This window comes from Anas platyrhynchos, chromosome 21 (assembly GCF_047663525.1).
Source record: "Anas platyrhynchos isolate ZD024472 breed Pekin duck chromosome 21, IASCAAS_PekinDuck_T2T, whole genome shotgun sequence".
NCBI lineage: Eukaryota > Metazoa > Chordata > Aves > Anseriformes > Anatidae > Anas > Anas platyrhynchos.
The window spans coordinates 15134768-15152622 of NC_092607.1; the positions used below are offsets into that span (position 1 = coordinate 15134768).

At 52.9% G+C, this 17855-nt stretch overlaps 1 protein-coding gene across 4 annotated transcripts in view; it reads right to left on the bottom strand.

Annotated features, from left to right (window-relative positions):
• LAMA5 (laminin subunit alpha 5) overlaps positions 1-17855 on the bottom strand; it is an 84838-nt gene that overhangs the window by 46096 nt on the left and 20887 nt on the right. For all 4 annotated transcript variants that reach the window (XM_072026570.1, XM_072026568.1, XM_072026569.1 and 1 more), the window contains exons 3-5: positions 3916-4033; positions 1277-1395; positions 84-254 (exon numbers count right to left, since the gene is read on the bottom strand). In XM_072026570.1, the coding sequence (XP_071882671.1) occupies positions 84-254; positions 1277-1395; positions 3916-4033 (408 nt within the window). The remainder of the gene's footprint in view (positions 1-83; positions 255-1276; positions 1396-3915; positions 4034-17855) is intronic.

The following is a 17855-nucleotide window of genomic DNA, read 5'->3' on the forward strand; positions in this document are numbered from 1 at the left end:
GGGATGTCCTTTCCCTAGAGGTGGCACCCAGACCCCTCAAACACTTCCTCCTCACAAGCAAGAAGAATCAAAGTGCGCCTTACCCTCCTGGTCACTGTAGGGTCCCTTAAAGCTTTGCCCATCAGGTGCCCAAGCAGCGTGTTTGTCTGCAGGAAGCGCAGTCTGATGTTGGTGGCTTTTGTGAAATTCCGCAGGAGAGGAGAGTAGGAGAAGTTCATGGCTCCTGGGCGCCCGTTTACGAGAGAGACAACAATCTGAGAACACAAGGAAGGAAAACAAATCAGCGTCATCCTCTGATACGGGAGGAAAATAATCTCTCCCTCAGCTGAACCTGAGCTTTACCCTTTTACAGGACAACTGAATCAGTTCCCTGCTGCTCTTTTATTTGTCTTAACGCTGAGCAGTGTAAGTGGCGTCCAAAAGCCAAGTGGGAACCATTTGATACGAGCACTTTCAGACACTGAGAAAACAAAACTAGAAATCTGTTGCCTTTTTACACAATTTTAACAACTGCCAACAAAATCTGCGCTGAATGTCTATTCTCTAAGCAGATTTCTAGCATGAAACATAGCACGGCTCTGTCCTTCGTGCCCAGTCACTGTTTGTACCAAGGCTGCTGCCTTCCCCTTGGAGGATGAGCAGTTCTGAAGTCTCCTGTCCAATGCAAGCACCTGCCCTGGTCTGCCTGCTTTTATTACCTGCCCTTATGGAGGAGTACAGATTTTAATCTAAGCACTACCCAGTATCCAAGTTTTTATTATCAGGCTCTTTCTATTTTCTCCTCCACTTTGCTGTCCTCCTCAAAAGCCTCCTGCTGACTTACATTTCTTTGTAAAGAGAAATACTCGCGGGTTATCCACGCTTTGCTGCCACTCCTCTGGGTTAGCTGGGCTGTGGGCAGCAGCAGGGGAAGGGCTGAAGAGCTCCCAGAACTCATGCCCTGAGCACAACCAACTGGAGGCAGTCAGGTCCCTCCGGACTGCTGCACCCCATGGCTATTTTTCCATGTAAATAGAGGCACAAAAGGAAGCAGGAAACAGGAACACTGCTTCCATCAGCCTGGTGGCACAGCCACAACCCAAACGTCCTGTGTGTTCTACCAGGGTTTGTATGCTGGGAGGACAGAGGACTTTCTTCATCCATACAAGAAAGAATTGCCCAATGCCTCCTAAGAGACTCTTCCACCTATTTCAGTGGTCAGTCACTTCACTAGTGTTTTTTTTACAGCCACAGAAACCCTGGGAGCCCCAGGGGATGACCATGTGCAGCGGCTCACCTCCCCATTTTCTAAAGGCACGATCCGGGAATACTCAGTAGTGCAGATAGCGTGGTCGTCCTTGGTGATACGATCCACGGTGTGCAGTCCAAACTTCTCAATGCAGTCCCTCTTGGAAGCTGTATCAACCAGAGATGAAAGCAGTAAGAGGAAAGGAACAATTCAAAGCACTGTACTGATTTCTCCACGCTGGCCAGCAGGAGAAAAGGGTCTATACTCTTTGTTAAGTGCTTACTAGGTAAAGATTGCTTTGCATCAACTCTCTTGTTGATAACACACTTGTGCTCCACTGCTGAGAAACCAGGGAGTCGCTGTGAGAGTAACAGGCATCATCAGAAATTCCTCCAAATCACCTCAGTGCAGTGAATTAACTCACAGATGGAAGGTAGGAAACGGACATTGCACTGACTGTGACCACCTACCAAAAACTTGCCCTGCAATTTTAGCATTAAGCTGACAGTTTGAGCTCTAACCCTAGTCTGAATTTGTCATCTTCATTTGCTGATGCGGAATTTGCTACACTGCTCCTGCTGAACTGAAGGGCTGTTTGCTACACCTGGTCTCCAGCAGCGTGGCCCTGCTCTGTATACGCTGCTGTGGCAGCAGCAGGGGCTGAGCTGCATCCTCCCGGAAATATTTTAGCTCTGGTGTCTCGCCCCCGAGCTCTGCTTCACCAGGTGCTGCTGTAAAGGCAGCTTATCCGAAGCCCCAGGCGAGGAGGAACCTGTCACTGCTGTGAGATGATTGATCTCCAGAGCACTGCCGTGGCTGAGCACGGAGACGGGATGCTCAGCAAGAGCAGCTCCTTAGCAAAACCAAAAATCTTTCCCAGCTACCTCAAATCTCCATGGCTGCGTGAGGCAGAAGTCAAGCACCAGCTCTGGCACCAGCTGGGACCGGGCATCCTTCATGTCCTGTCCCCATTTGAAACGCCACGTGGGGAACCCTTCACGGAGATAAACACCACCACGAATCTCACCCCAGTGCTCCCACTTCTTTGGTGGCCAAGGAAAGCAGGGAGGATCCACATTGCCATGCTCCCTGCGGCCCGGCTCCCCCAGACCCCATCAGCTGCCCTAACAGATGCTTTCCACAGCGTCATTTCTGCCCTCCTCCTGCAGAGCTGAGCCCAAAAGCACTTCAGTGGCCTGCCTGGGACAGCCTGGAGAACCAAACACCTCCCACCAGGGCTGGTGTCACCCCCGGCAGGGCTGGCTGGCGTCTCTGGAGAGTGCTTACAGCTCTGCCAGCTGCTTTTAACCACCCTAGCGAACCGCACAGTGTTTTTGTTAGACCACCTACAGAATTCCCCAAGCCTAAAATAAACCTCCGCAAAGGACTCGTCGTGCTAGCAAAGCCAGCACGTTTCGGACCAGCAACCTCTTTATTTCCACGGGAATTTTCCACTGGGCTGCGTGGTGACATCTCGCTTCTTCTCAAGGGGGGTTGGCATGGACAGGGCTTGGGGTTGCAGGAGGGAGGAGAGCTCCAGATGTTGCAGCGCTGCCACTACAAGCAGGAACAAGTCTGTAGGGCAAGAGCTCTGCCCCAGACCGTACAATAACAGAACTGTAATGGGCCCCAAGAGAGACACTACAGCTGGGAGGGAAATTCTCCTTACAGAAGAAAAAAAAAAAACAGAACACGCAACTTGACAGCAGTGACTTGCCCCTAGCACATGGCAGAGGGGAAAATCTGAGCGCTGGAGAGGAGCTGCCATGCCAAGGCAATGCAGCACACAAAATGCCTGCAGCTCCTTTAAAGCACGGGCTGACAGGTAACTCAGAAATACGAGCCCTGAGGGGCAGCCCAGGGCAAGGCCTCTGAGTGCTCCGAGGTCCCTCCATGACAGGTTTTAAGCTCTGGTTGTAGATCTTAACTCTCATCTTCTCCCAGTTAGTGCTGCTGCTTCTGGGCAGGGGACAGTGGTTAACGCGCTCCTCAGATCTGGCTGCCCCACAGACCCCGTGGGACAAATTGCCAGAGAACCAGCTGCTCCTAAAGAGATCAGGCTTTAATCAGAGAATTGGGAAGGAGGGAATGCAAACACACAGATGGATTTCTGGAGCCTCCTTGTCCAAGTGCCTCCTCTGATCCCATCCAAACAGCAGCAGGGCAGCGGCTCCCCACCCTGCCCAGGCTGCATCCCAGCTCTGGTAAGCAGGAAGGGGAAGGGGAAGGGGGCTGCTTTCTGCCCCCAGACTTTTGGGTTCCTGCAGCCACCTGGAAGTGAGCTGCGGGTTTGTTTCTGGAGAGCCGAAATCTGCTAGTCTGAGCATGGTAAAAGGCAGGCAGACAGAGACAGGAGATGGAAAGAAATCTGAGGTTCTGCACCTAGACCAGCAATGCCCAAGCACTGACACCAGTGCCAGCTTTGGCATCTAGAGATTTGGGTAGGCACCAGTGACGATACCTTAAAAAATACATTTAGAAAAGCTGTTCTGCTGCCCTGAGGAGCACCACAACCTCACCCCGCTGCTACAATCCGAAACTCAACTCCTGCAGCCTTACTGGGCAGGAGACATGTACCACATCACAGCAGTGACCCAGAAACAGCTCCAAACCAGCCCGGTCCTTGCACTTAGGCTTTCTTTTGGCCTCACTACGCTGCAGCTCTCTCGTAACGCTGCCGTACTTACAGGCAAAATACTGCCAGGGCTCGTAGGTAAGGCCGAAGTCAGTAGATCGCTCCAGCACCCAGAGGTCAGGACGAGGAGAATTTGCAAATTTGATCAGGACATACGCCACGTGGAAGAGCTGAAAGAGAGGAACACGGAGTTAGTCGGCTGCTCAAAGCTTTACGAAAAGCAGGGGGAGCCTGGGGGCTCCCAGCTGAAGAAAGGAGCTGCCGCTTTGCAGAGCCCACTGCTCACAGGCAGCTCGTGGAGCAAAATCCTCCGTATCTAAAAGGATGCTGATACGACACGGCTGCGGGAGAGAGACAGATTAGGGAGCTCAGCTCCCACGAGTCCGAATGCAAACAAAACTCAGACTTTGTGGCTACGGGCTCTGCTCGGGAGGCTGTGCTGGGCGGCTCCTCTGACTTAGCCTCAACTGAGCAGGTGGCACCAGAAACCAGTGCCCATGTCCTGCCGAGGAAACTTGTGCTGGTCCCACCACCAAGCTCTGCAAGGAAATCACAAAAAGCTGTAAAATGCTACAAAGCCTCAGGCTGCCCTTGGGGTACCAAGTGACACCCCGAACTGTTAACATCTGCCTGGAGCCTGGAACACCCCGTGTGCACCTTGCACGTCATACTTCAAAATTAGATTTTTTTTTTTTTTAAGGCTCTACACTTGGCAGCTCTGCTGCACCCACACAAGCCACATTTTGAAGGTGGTTGCAAAAAAGCCCCGTGACTGCTCCTCTCCCCCAGGCGCCGCAGGTACAGGAGGGCAGGAGCCCCACTTGGCTCCAGCACAGCTCCAGCACCGGGCTGCCCCCGTTCGTCTGGACACTGACGTGTGTGCACGCAGCCTTGCCAAGAATAAAATAAATGTACTCTGTAAAGAGCTAAAATGTCAGCGCTAGAGAAAAACAAAAGCCCCAGCAGAACTTCCCTTCCCCGGCTGGCACGGGCTTGCTCCAAGAATCCCCACTCCATCATCCTGTCACAAAGTGATATTTAAAGGCAAATAAAGTTCCCTTATCAGAGAAAATTCCTAACATCAAAACCAACCCAACAGGGAGTTCAGCGCTCGAGAAACGGAGATTTACGGCTCAGCAGCCCCTCCTCATACAAAGCTGGTACTGTACGAGCATATATCCCCCAAGGATTACCCGGGACACGTCTGCAGGGAAGGAGAAGGCTCCGTGCCTGCCTCAATGCGGGGGCACCAGAAAGCTGCCTGCAGCTCTGCCTGCCCCAGCCGCACACGTCGCGGAGTCAGAGGGCGAGGATTAATCAAAACAGGCCTCCAAAACAGCCCTGCTGGTAACCAGGCTTTTTAAGGGGAATGGAAGAGGCAGGGAAGAGGCATTTAAAGCTACCAGGTCAGCCATGAAGCACACGCCTTGCTACAGGCACACAGATGAGGGGGTCTGAGTGCTTTTAGGGTACAGGGAGAGGACAGTGCAGCCCTGCAGGATGGTCCCGGCTCTTGTCTCAACATCAGCAGGATGCTGCTGACACCAGGACAGCCTCTGCTCCACTCCCCAGGGGCTGTTGTGATCCCACTGCAGGCTGCTGGCACCCACCCTCAGACCTGGGGGATGCTCAGGGAGCCCCATCGGGCTGGGGAAGCCGCGGGTCCTGCAGCACCGCGGGGCTGGCGCAGGTCGGAGGCCGTTCTCTGGCTGCCAAGGGGCAGGAGCGTGGGGTTTGTGAGCACCGGTGCAATCAGAGCGAAGAAATCAAAACCCAGCACAGCTCCCGGCTGCCAAAAGCCTTGTGAGCAAGGGGAAAGAGACATTTCGAGCTGCTGGAGCCTGAAGGAAGACAGACCTAAACGCTGCCTCGTCTTCCCCTCTGTTGCCTGCATGGTATCAAGACACAGGAGACTGAGCTTTTTTGGAGGAGCAGCATTCTCTGCCCGCTTACCCTCCCAGCAGAGCTGTTATTTGTTAGTGAAAGAGGCTTCAGCTCAGGATGGTTTTTTGCTGCTTTCTCTGCAGGCCCCGTTCCCACAGGTTCACATCTGCCTCTTGGCACGGAGCAGGGCTGAGCACCAGCCGGCGCAGTTTCACTTTCCCTCCACTAGAAATCCTCCTCCGGCTTTATTCTCCAGGGAATAAACCACTGCTCCTGCTGGAAGCTGGCACAGCCTTCAACTGGACAAAAGCCACTGTGGCTCCAGGGTCCCGGTTCTGGCCTCAGGCACTGGGAGAGCTGGGAGGCACTGGGAGAGCTGGGAGGCACTGGGAACCACCCGTGGCTCAGAGCAGGCAGTGCCAAAGGGCTAACCCACCTTTACAAAGCTAAAAACAAAACAAAGCACCGCCAAAACAAGGCAGTATTGCAAAAGCAAGCAGCACAGCATCCCATTGTCCTGCAGGACTGGGGTGACGTGTCCTAACTCCATCAGGTCCCGTCCCCAGGGTCTGCCCTACGAGCTACCAGCACTGAATTTAGGACCGATTTTGCAGTACCGAGCCTGAAGTGGCAGAAAACACCCGATAGTGGAAGAAGCCACAGGGTAAAATTCCTTCAGCTGACTTTAATGCACCGTGATGGACACCACCAGTCAGGTCTGAAACACGTTTGGCACTGCCCTCAGCCCAGAGGACACATCCCTGCCACAGCAGCACCGTGGAGTTTTGCTCGTGGCACTTCTGCCTTGCTGGGGGATCCACGCAGGCACGATGCTTTCCAACAGGACACGTTGTTTTGGGCACTTCCCAAGAGCAGCATTTGCATTTCTGTTCTCACACTTCGGGGGAAATGCTTTCAATGAACAGCAGCAACCCCAAACACGGAATTAGAAACATGAGGCACGTCCCTGTCCTCTCCATTTATCTTCTCGCAAAGACAGCCAGCTACGAGCTTACAGTCAGTACATTCCACGGAGTTCCTGTGGGGTCCTTCTCGCCTTCCAGTCCGATGCTGGAAAGAAATGTCTCTACCCAAACATCCTCCAGTCCGAACTCCTCGCATCCTTCTGGCTCTCAGAAGTGCTCTGAGTCACGATGCAGCCACAGCAGTGCCTGGTGAGAGGCTGAAACTCGACTCGAAGCCAAGCCTGGGGCTCAGCGCTCTGTAACGGGAAGCCAACAGCCAAAAAAAGGCCTCGTGCTGCTGGCTGCACTAAATATCCAGCATGCTAACTTATCTCTTACTGCAGCATTTTGCAGGAAAGAACCAGAACTGCTGGGTCCTCGCTGGTTCAGCCACGGCTCAGCCAAAGCCCAGCTCAGGTTCTCCTACCCTGCTCCTGCTCCCGGGGCCAAACACCATTCCCTGCTCCATGCCCCAGAGCAACGTGAGCACTATGGCACGATGCTGGGACACATCCCTTCCAGCTGGGACCGCAATTTTGGGACACAAAGCAGGAAGCCAACATCTCACACCCTCTTTCCAGCTCGTACAGGCTAGACCCATCTCTAGTCAGAGCACAGAAAACATTCAGGAGGCTGTGACCGCAGTGAACCTCCCCCTGGAACGGGACCCGCATCCTGGTATTCAGAGCGATGTCTCGTCAAATCTGCTGAGTCCCCTGCCTCGCCATCCTTATCTCGTAGAGTGCGACAGCCTGCCGGAAAGAAATCAAGGCAGATTGCTTGCTTCAAGTGCACGTGCTGAGAAAACTCACAAAGCGACAAAGATGGAACAGTCACTCCAAAAATAGAGCTGGCAAAAAAGCCAGACTTTTCGTTCCATGTTTAGTTCCAGTACAGTTCTGCCCCACCAATATTGCAAGAGAAATGGTTGTGTTTTTTTTTTTTTCCAGAGCCTTTATTTAGCTCCTATTATCAGGCAGATGAATAAAAAGCTCTGTGCTCCCAGACTCTTAGGCAATTTCTTTTTCCCTTCTCCACAGGGCAGGGAGGTGCAAACCAGCTCTGATGCACACACTTGCCTCCAGGCAAGCAGATCTCAGGCTCTCACCATCTCCAAAAAAAACACCAGGTGCAACTCAGCCCCCCTTCATTTCACACAGCGAATCCTCAGCCAGGACACTCAGCCAGGGGTATTTTATGGTGCCATCTCCCTGCTGGCAGTGGTTTTGGAGCCGGTTTCCCCAGGGACCATCGCTCACAGTGCCTGGAAGGACGGAGCCAGTCCCGGAGCCAGCAGGGGAAGATGCAGGTGAGGGCAGTTCCTCCACCTCCCTCCCACTCTTCCCTCTGCCTATCTGGGCACTGGGCAGCTTTACGAGCACCAAAACACCATGGAAATGTAATTCTGATTACTGCCCACTGCTAAGATTTTGAAGAACAAAACTGAGGACCTGGGAGGCAAGAGAAACCCCGCTGCTGTTGGGGCAGCGCATCCTCTGCCCACCCATCCTCCTGCAGGAGCAGCACACAGCAGCGAGCTCCCCCAGCTCCTCGCTCCCTCTCTCCAGGCACTGACTGCAGTTTTCCAGCCCCGGGAGACACACGTGAAAACAAGACAGCAAACCAGACCCAGCGCCATCCCAGCCCCATCCTGGGTTTCTTTGGTGAGGTCTCGCTCACGCTCCTCCAAGGTGCTGCAAAGCCAGACGGCAGCATTTAGTAAACAAACTACATCCCGGAAAGCCAGGGAGCTTCTGACTTGCCCTTGAATTTCTCCAGGTCAGCACCCTGCCCCTTTTAGATCTTCTGCCTCTAATCATTTATTGTCATTGAAGCAATGGGTTTACTCATTAACTGCCTGGCTGAGCCTCAGCTGTCCCAGAGCAGCGTTATTTCCTCCTAGCCCAGCCTTCAGAATCCTTCATTAAAATATCTCAGTGTTGAGCTGCTGGGAGGTACGTGCCTACATTTAGTCACATGAGAACAATTTCAGCCCTTCTAGGAAGCAAAAACGGTGCTGGGACAACGTGGCTGCAGGGACAGGTGACCACCAAAACTCGGGGGAAAGGAAAGGGACTGAGCTCTGCACTGAGCCATTTTCGAGTTTTTCTCTTAAAACTCAAGAGTTTTATTGAGAGAGATCAAAGAAAACCCTCTCCTGTTCTCCATGGGCTGGGAACCACAGACCAGCACGAAACCTGCTCAGTATCATAAGGCAGCAGCAACCCAACGTTTTATGATGGTATTTTCTGAACGGTGCCTGTTCAGCCCCTTTCTGAGCGGCTTGGCTTTTGTCAACAGCCAATGGACAGCTTTCCACAAAGGATTTTTTGCTTTAAATGCCACTTCTGAGAAGGATTTGGCTTGTTCGCTGATCTCACACACAGCTCTGCTTTATTTTCGCAGCATCCTCCTGGGCAAGCTGTCCCTCCCTGGGCAGCGCCGTGCACGCCTCCTGCCAAAAATCCTCGGGGGACCAAATCCAAGCACCCGGCATGAACCCGGGCAGAGCGGTGCCACTGTGAGGCTTAGGGAGCATCCAGCAAGGTCCTGGGGCTGCAAACAGCCCGTGTGATGTGGCTACACCTGGGGGATGCTGATGCATCAGCCTGGACATGCTTCAACACACATGTGTGCTCAGCCCCAGCTCACAAGCGTCCCCTCTGAATTCAGGAGCTGGTTTCTGTGCTAGCCCAGCAGCCAGCCCGGTGTTGCCGAAGCCAGACGCGCTCACGGGGCGTGCAGGTAACTGGAGGCATCACAGCAGAGCAAAACACAGTCAGGGTGGGAGGGGATGGCTGGAATTCCTCGAGAGGATGCTCCAGCCACTTCCAGATAAGGATTCGCCCACCCCAGGCTTTCACTGGGCATTAGGAGATATCCAGCACTCGGCTGAGATGCCCTTTGCACTTTCTAGGCTGGTGGGAGAGGTGTAAGGTATCTGCTTAGAGACAAGACTTAAATATTTGTCTTTAGCCCAAACTTGAACTAGCACAGCCCCAGAGAAGGGCTAAGCGGGCTTTTCTGCCACCACAGAGCAGATGCCCTTAGGTACCCTGCACAGGGGGATGGATGCTGGCCCCCAAGGCCAGCCCAGCCCTGGAGCAGGCTGAGGCACCCCGTGGGACACAGGGAGGAGCGGGTGCCCCCACAACAAGGACTGAAAACCTCCCAGTTGCCTTAATCCTCCTGCAAACACCAGTGCAGCCCAGCACCATGGGGCAGTAAAGATGCCCTTAACACTTCCTAATCCTTCAGTGATAAGATGGGTAAGACCCAGTGACTGTATTCAGCATTTCGGGTTCTCAGACTATTTACCTTGAGGTGTCGACTCTCTGTGACTGTCAAATGCTTCCAGGAAGATTCTGGGAATGTTTTTTTGGGAGCCAGCTGTTCTGGGAGAGCATCTGCATCGTAAGCAGCTGGCAGGATTAGGGGCAACTCCCACTGGGCTCCTCCAAAGGGCTGCGCTCCTCCCAGGACGGCCTTACTTGGAAAGAGGGGTAAGGAAAAAGGGACTCAAAGAAGAAAAGGGGAAAACGAACTCGTGCAAAGCCACCTGATGTGCACAAGTGAAGAAGGTGAAGTGCTCGCCAGCAGCTCCATGCAGGTAGGTGGGCAACGATGCCCCCCAAATACCTGGTACTGCAGAGGAATTTCACTGGGAGTCACTCAAATCCTGCCGGCTGACCCAAGCCAGCCACCTACACAGAGATGGCTTTGAGGACACAAAAAAAATGTTCTTGGAGCTGATTTTTCAAAGGCTCTTTGTACGTTGCCTTAATTCTGCTCCCTGCATTTACCAGAAGCGTGCCGCTGATTTCAGCAAAAAGAAAACTACGCTAGCAAAGAGTCTACTCGCCCCAAAATACACGGAAAAATGAGCTTCTCTATAAATAGAGGATGCAGGGAGTTCCTGCTTGCTAATCCTGACGGGAGTGCTTGCATCCTAAATCTGAAATCGCTCAGAAAGCAGGACTGGGGGATGCAATACGACAGCAGTTATTTGAGGCAGCGAGACGCAGCTCTCTTCAGGGAGCTGTCACTTCTCACGTAGGGAGAGTCTTTTTTTGGTAACTCTGCGAGAACTGGTCTCTCTCTTTGCTCTGTTATACTTAGGAGGCTTTCTGTATGGATTTCAGCATGTTTCTGAAATAGCATCTCGCACGTTTAATCACCGAATGCATTCAGGACGTTCGTTTTGCATAATACGAAGCAGTAAATAAATGAAGCAGTAAATAAATGAAAAAGATAAACCATGAAATGAGGCCTCCGAGGGAAAGTTTTTTAGAGCTATTGCTTCTAAATGGTTATTAATAGACAACCAGCCGCCTCCTTCTTTTCCATGTCATGACAGCAGCTGGAAGCCAAAACCAATTTATAACCAAAGCGAAGAGCAGCAGTGGAGGACCCAGCGGGCAGATGCGGTTTTATTTGTGCCCTACGAGCCTCAGAGATTTACTAAAGGGAAAGCACTGATGCAGTTTTTAACGCCAGACAGACTTGAAGAGCTAACAGGGAAAATATCTCCAGGTGCACCAGTACACCAAGAACATCAACTGGTTCGTTGGTGAAGGAAGACTTGACCAACAGACAGCGCGCACGTATGGAGAAGGGAATGGCACGGTGTGTGCCACTACATCACGGTTACAAAACCAGCCATCCGCTGCTCCCTGGGTTATAGGAGCTGGTCGGGGAGGCTGAAGGCAGACCTACACCCACCCGCTCTGCAGAAGTTCAGTGGCAGCATCCTCTGACGGCCCTCCCCGAGCTCACGGCCCATCTGGCCCCGGCACAGCTGACGGAGAAGGCGTCTTGGCGCAAACAGCCATAGGATGTGGACTGAGACAAACCAGGCATTTCTGCTGCATTTTTCAAAGGGTTGTGGAGGAGGGAGAAGGTCTAATTTTAATGAAAACCATGTCCTCCTTTCTTTCCCCCAGTGACCGACCATCTCTGTGCAGCAACCACTAGCACGGCCTGGAGGAGAGCCCGGCCCAGGCCCCATCCCCTGCTGCACTGACCGGGGCTGTGGGCACAGGGTGGGACCTCTCGGGGCACCCATTCCTCAGACAGAGAAGAATGAGCTTCATGTTGAGAGCTCTCTTACTTGTAACAACTGCCTGGTATCTCCTCTTTACCAACGTGCAGTCTAATAGGGTTGAAACTCTGACCTTGAGCAGAAGGAAAAGAAAGAGTCCCATTAAAAGACAGTGTTCAGCCCTCCTCCAGCCCAGCACAACACTCCCACGAGAGGATTTCACCAAGAGGGTGTCAGGTTGGGAGCAGCACCAAGCTCTTTCCCATCTCCTCTGACTGTATTTTAACAGCTCCTGGTTAATTTGGTTAACGGCTCACCAGCTGCGTGCATGCTGAGGTGCGGACAACGAAGCGCCCACAGTCACGGATTGTTCTGCTGGTAAAACACACAGAAGGAATCTGTGACTTTGGCAGCAGCTGTGACCAAAACCCATCATGAAACACGGCACGTTGCTGACCAGGTGTATGGGCACAGCTGGGGGCACAGCTGGCACGATGTGAAGTGTTCGTGTCCTGACAAAGAAAAGTCAAAGCGAGGCCTCAGCAGACCTGCAAGCGGAGCGGCCTCCCCCAGGCCGAAGGCTCCCACACAACCCAGGAGGAATTTCAGCCTGCGCTGGGCCAAAATTCCTCAACTTCCTCCCAGCAGCAAGCAGCAACTCGCTAAGCAGTCTGGTGTGACCTTTCATCCTGCTTCGTTTCTGCTCCGTAATCAAAGACAACCAGCACAGCACAGCGCGGCCTCCTAGGTTTGCCCAATTTCTGTATGGGAACGGTGTGGGCGCCTGAAGATCAGCTTGGGAGTGCTGATCTTCATAAATAAAAATACATAAAAATAAAGCACGGTGGTGTAACGCGGGGCACCTTCATCGCACTGCTCACCCCCAAGCTCAGTGATCACCACTTGTGGTTAAATGGTACGAGAAAAAACAGGGTTCCTGCCGAGGAGGAAGCCCTATGAGGGACCTCGTGACTCAGGGCAGGTATAAGAGGAAATCCCTTAATTTGACTGAGATTTAAGTATTTTTAGAGCAAAGTACGGATGATGTCATACACCTTTGAACACAATGGCCTTGTGTCTAATAGCTCCAAGCTACCCCAAAGCTGCCTCGGGCACATCGTGAGCCCAGCTGGCTGCCTTGAACTTCCAGTGCCGGCTCACCCCTACTCCCTGCGCAGCGTTATCTCTGCTCGCAGGACTTACTCCAGCCTTTTCTTCTCTTATCACCAGCTCCTTCCTGCCCAGCTTCAAGAACATTTAACATCACAGAAAAGAGTGCGAGCTAAAAATATATATTTATTTATATATTTATACACATGGACACCAATCTGACTCTGACAACCTGGCTATTCAGCACCGGTGGCAGAGGCAGGCTGGCGTTTATAGAAGAGAAGTCTCCTCTGGCCAGTAGGGATGGGAGAACTGCAAAATTCAGTGCCTTGAGTGCATCATGGTGAAGTGTTGCTCTGAACTCAGTCTGAACCAGCCAGACCTACCTGCAGCCCATTGTTAATCTCACACAAGCAGCAGCGCTGGGTTTGAAGGAAGGGGAGAAGAGAAAGGGCAAATGTCTCAGCCACATCTGTGCCAGGACCATAAAACAGGGTCGGTCTACCTTGGGGCACGGTGGACTAGCAAAGCAGCCTATCTGCCAGCCACGTTGCAACCCGTTTAAAACAACAACTGCCCAACAGTTGATTCCTGCGGTTATGTTTTTGAAGATACACTTTTTGAAGTTTCCCACGAGCTGAAGAAACCAACCTGCTGTCTGGCCAAGGAGACCACGTCCTAGAGATCTTTCCTAGGAAGAATATCTGTTCGTGACTGCTGGGAGGAAACTCCACATCCATCAGTTGGTCCCAGCAGGACAGAGCCCAGGCCTGTCCCTCAGCACAACCCCACAGGGGCACAGCCCCAAGCACTGCTCGGGCACCTCCAGGATGCTCACACACCAGCCACACACAGGAGCAGGGGGTCTGGCTGGGGCTGGAGACCCCAAAAGGCTCTGAGCTGCCCTAATCAGCAATGTACTAGGACAACAAGCCCCGCAGCTCCCCTCCTCTGTCAAATCCAAAATAAAAATTAATATATATATATATATATATATATATATATATATATATGTATATGTAAAGAAAATAAATAAATGAGCAAATAAACTCAGCCCCAAGCTCCCTGGTCCCAGCACTTCCCCCATGGGTCGGGGTTCCTGAGTCACAGCCGCAATCCGAGGCCAGGCTCCCGCTGTGGGATTTTTGCTCAAGCCCTATCTCCAGGAAGAGCGCGGTTACGACACCAGAGGCACCATGCGAGACAAATGCAATCTCCTGAAGATAAGGCTTGTCTGTGGTGAAAGGAAATTGGCTGCTTTGTTCCCAGCCAGAGCCCCTCTCCAAGCACCATTCCGCGTGCGCTCCCATCTCCTCCGCTGAGCCTCGGAGCGCTGTGGGTTGGGGCTGGGGCCCGTGCGGAGCCCAGGAATAAATAAATCAGGGAGCGGGCTCACAGCCAGCACAGCCGGCAGCCAGGGCTGTGGTTGTTGGTGGGACAGCCCCCCCCAGGACCCAGTTAATTGGGCCCTTTAGACTTACTTCAGCTTTTGAAAGGAGGCCACTGTCCTGCACCGCTGTTTGCCTGCTGCAGAAGCGAACTCGGCAGCCCCATCCATCACAGCCCGGTGCTAACGAAGGGCAGCGATCAATTAGCAATCCCCACCGCAGAGGTTTCTGAAGCCCAGATGTGCTGCGGGGTGTTCACCTACCATGGCTATGCTGCAAGTCTCTCGCAAAGCAGCTTTGAGGTCATCTGGGCCATTTGAGTCCGGTGCTATTTTTAGGGCTCCAAATCGTGGCGGGATATCCGGGAAGACTTCACAGATTGAGTCCAATTCCCACAGAGTTCAAGACCCAGTTGCTCACCAACTCATTCTATCCTCAAGGGCTTTTTCTTAGCATTTGGCTTATGCCCTCCTGCTTTCATTGGTATTTTAATTCTTTTAAAAATATTCTTATTAAACATCACTTTAAAGGGAAACACATGCTGCCGTCTCTGCGGGCAAAACGTTTTAAAGCATTCACCACATTGGGAAGGAAAATCTCAAACATGTGAGAAGCCCTTTCACAGCCTGCCTCTCCTGTTAGCTTTGGGCTGGGGTAAGGGAAAATGGGAGAGGCCAAAAGGATGGAGACGCTTTCAGAGGTTCTCAGGCAGGAGAGAACACCACAGCTGACTTCTGCAATTTGGTGCCAGCAGAGAGAGCAGATATGACACACACACACACTTACGAGCTTGTCCCATCCCACAGCAGCATTCAAGCCCGTTCCCATTCCAATGGGGATCTCTGCGTGCCCCTCACACCCCAAACACCACACGGGCTGTGCGAGCGCTGCCTGCTCCCAGCTGCAGAACTGGGACCACAGCAGAGACTGGTGCCTCAGGCCACTGTCCCACTTGAGGGACCATGGCTTCCTTTCCTGTCTGAGAAACATTTTAGTTGCACTTTCCAGCTCTGCTCTTTGTCTGTCAGTGATCTCATCTCTCACTGGGGGCTTATTCTGATTCATACTCCTTTGAAATTCAATTAGCTCATGGCAAAATTTTCGGTATTTTTTCCCTCTCACACCGACGGATCACCCGCAGCATCAGATGAGACGTTGCCTCGTTCTGCTCCCAGGGCTGGTTCAGGGATGCGTCCCCATTACACCACTTTCAGCTGAGCTGAGTTAGACAAGGGGTTGGTACCAACCATCGATGACAACCCTCTCTCTCCATCTTTCCCTACCTTTCCAAAAAGATGCTTTCTTTTCTTTCCAAGAAGACCTGTGTGCTGCCATCAATCCCCAACGTCACCACAGGATCTGCCGGGGGAGCCACCACAGCCACCAACGCCTGCAGCCACACGAATTCATCTCCTCTAACCCCTGGCACCTTCTTGACCAAACAGGGGACGCACGTGCCGAACTTCAGAGACTTAATTACCCAAGGTTAGGAGGAATAGGTGGAAGGCTGTGTCCTGGGACCCCCCTGGTAGTGGAGGCGCGCTGGTCATGCTGGCCTGGCCAAGACCACCAGAAGCGCACAAGCTGGAGCCAACCCTGGCAGAGGAGGCAACGCTCCACAAAACTGGAATTCACCCCTCCTCCTCCTCCTAACCCAAAATAGCCCCATCGCTGGCTCGTCGAGATCACTCCAGGACTCGAGGGCTCAGGGGTCAGATGAGGAGAGAGGCGCCGTGTGCTGGAGAGGTGCCACTGAGGCAGCGACGTGCAGCGTGCTCGCTCAAAGGGCTGCTAAAAATCACTTATTTCCACTTTTTTTTTTTTTAATTAATGCAAAGCTGCCTACAGGTAGACCTGGACACTCGGTTATTGAATCTGTACCCAAATAACAAAAGCGACTGCACTCAGCCTAAGCTGATGTATTAAGGCAAGACCCCAGCGCCTCCCCGGCCTCTTCGTCATGTCAGTGGTTGCTCCCTGCCGCACGCTGCTGTGCGGAGAACAAATGATACTAACCCGCTTGTCTACAGCACATTATGCTTTGAATTATTTATTGCCACCCCAATCGGAAGAAAGAAACATTTCTCTCTCGGACATAATGAAGAACACATTTCCAGTACTTAACAGCTGGAAGCCGGAAAGGTAGCCAAAGAAAATCCCTAACTATTTTTTTTTTCCCTTTAAAGTAAGCAGCTGGAAAACTCATTTGCTGGGGAAGAGGAACCCTCCCAAACCAACTCGGGGAAAGAGTCAATTAAACTCGGTCACAATTCACAGGCAGGAGCTGATAAGATCACATGAGTGTGATATCAACCGCGCTATTGATAGTTTCTGATATTTTCTGACGGCAGTGGGATGAAAAGAGGTCGCTTGTATGTAATGAATTCCAGCAACTCCTCCTGGCAGAGATTTTCGGTGTGGTTTCGATCAGCCACTGAAGTATCAGGGGATTCTTTAATCCCTTCCCCACAGCTCAGCAACCGATGTGCTCCGGGCGCTGCTTCGAGCTGTCCCTGGGCCCAGCCCCGAACAGAGCAGAGGTGATGCTGAGCAGGACACGCACACAAAATGCTGCTTTGGCTCGTGCTCACACCAACCCTGCAAAGACCAGGGACCCCTTAGCACTTTCCTGCCCATTACACATCCCTCTCTGCTCCTTCAGCACATCCCAAGGGCTGGAGGCAGTCACTGACTGCAAGCCCCAGGGCAGGGGTGTTAGGCTGAGGTGGGAAGGAGCGGGGCTGTGCCAGCTGCCAACAGATCTGTGCCCTCCGTTGTGGCTGAGGTGTGACTTCAGCTGGGGTTGGGCTGCCCAAACCTGGCCCTGCTGGAGGCACTCATGGGGTCCTGGGGGCTGGATGCTGAGCCTCTTGCCCCTTGTCCCCAGGGAAGCTCCCTCCGTGGATGCACCGCTTGCTTTTCCCAGACATGCAAGCAGCTGACAGCAAGGTCCTGCTGCAGATGGGCTGTCTGGGAAAACGTTTCTCCTCCAAACTTCATGACAGGTTCGAATTCTTTCAGAGGGAGGACTCACGGGGGGTTGTTTTCTAAACACACACAGTGCTATCACAACTAATAACATGAAATTACAGGCTCGCTGTGTGGCAGGAGGACAGGCAGTCCCTCAGGGGCAGCTGCTGCCTGGCCCCAGCACAGCCACAGCCCCCTGGCTGTGCAGCAGAGGTGCCAGAAGCACTGCGGAGCTCTCCATGGACCCAGCAGCAGCTACGAGGGAAAAGAGAAGGTGTGGTCCAGCCAAAAGCCTTCCCATGCCCCATCCTACATGCTCTGTCTCCTGTAGCTGTGGAGAAGAGACATTTAAAGACACTGTCCCAGTCTCTTGGCAGCCCCAGACCCCAAAGGCAGGTCCAGAAGGGGCTGGGCGGTGAGCCTCCCCTTCCCTGAGCTGCTCCCTGGCTGCCACGGAGCAGGCACGGGGAGAAGAGCTGCTGCTCCTGGCAGCCGCAGGGAGCGAAGTTTGCTCACGCTGTGCTCCAGCGCTCAGTTATCTGTCTCAGCAGGCGATCGGGCTGTGCCAGAACAAACAGGACAGCAAATAAACAAGGCGTTAAGAAGAAGCGCGCTGCAGACACGTGCGGTCACT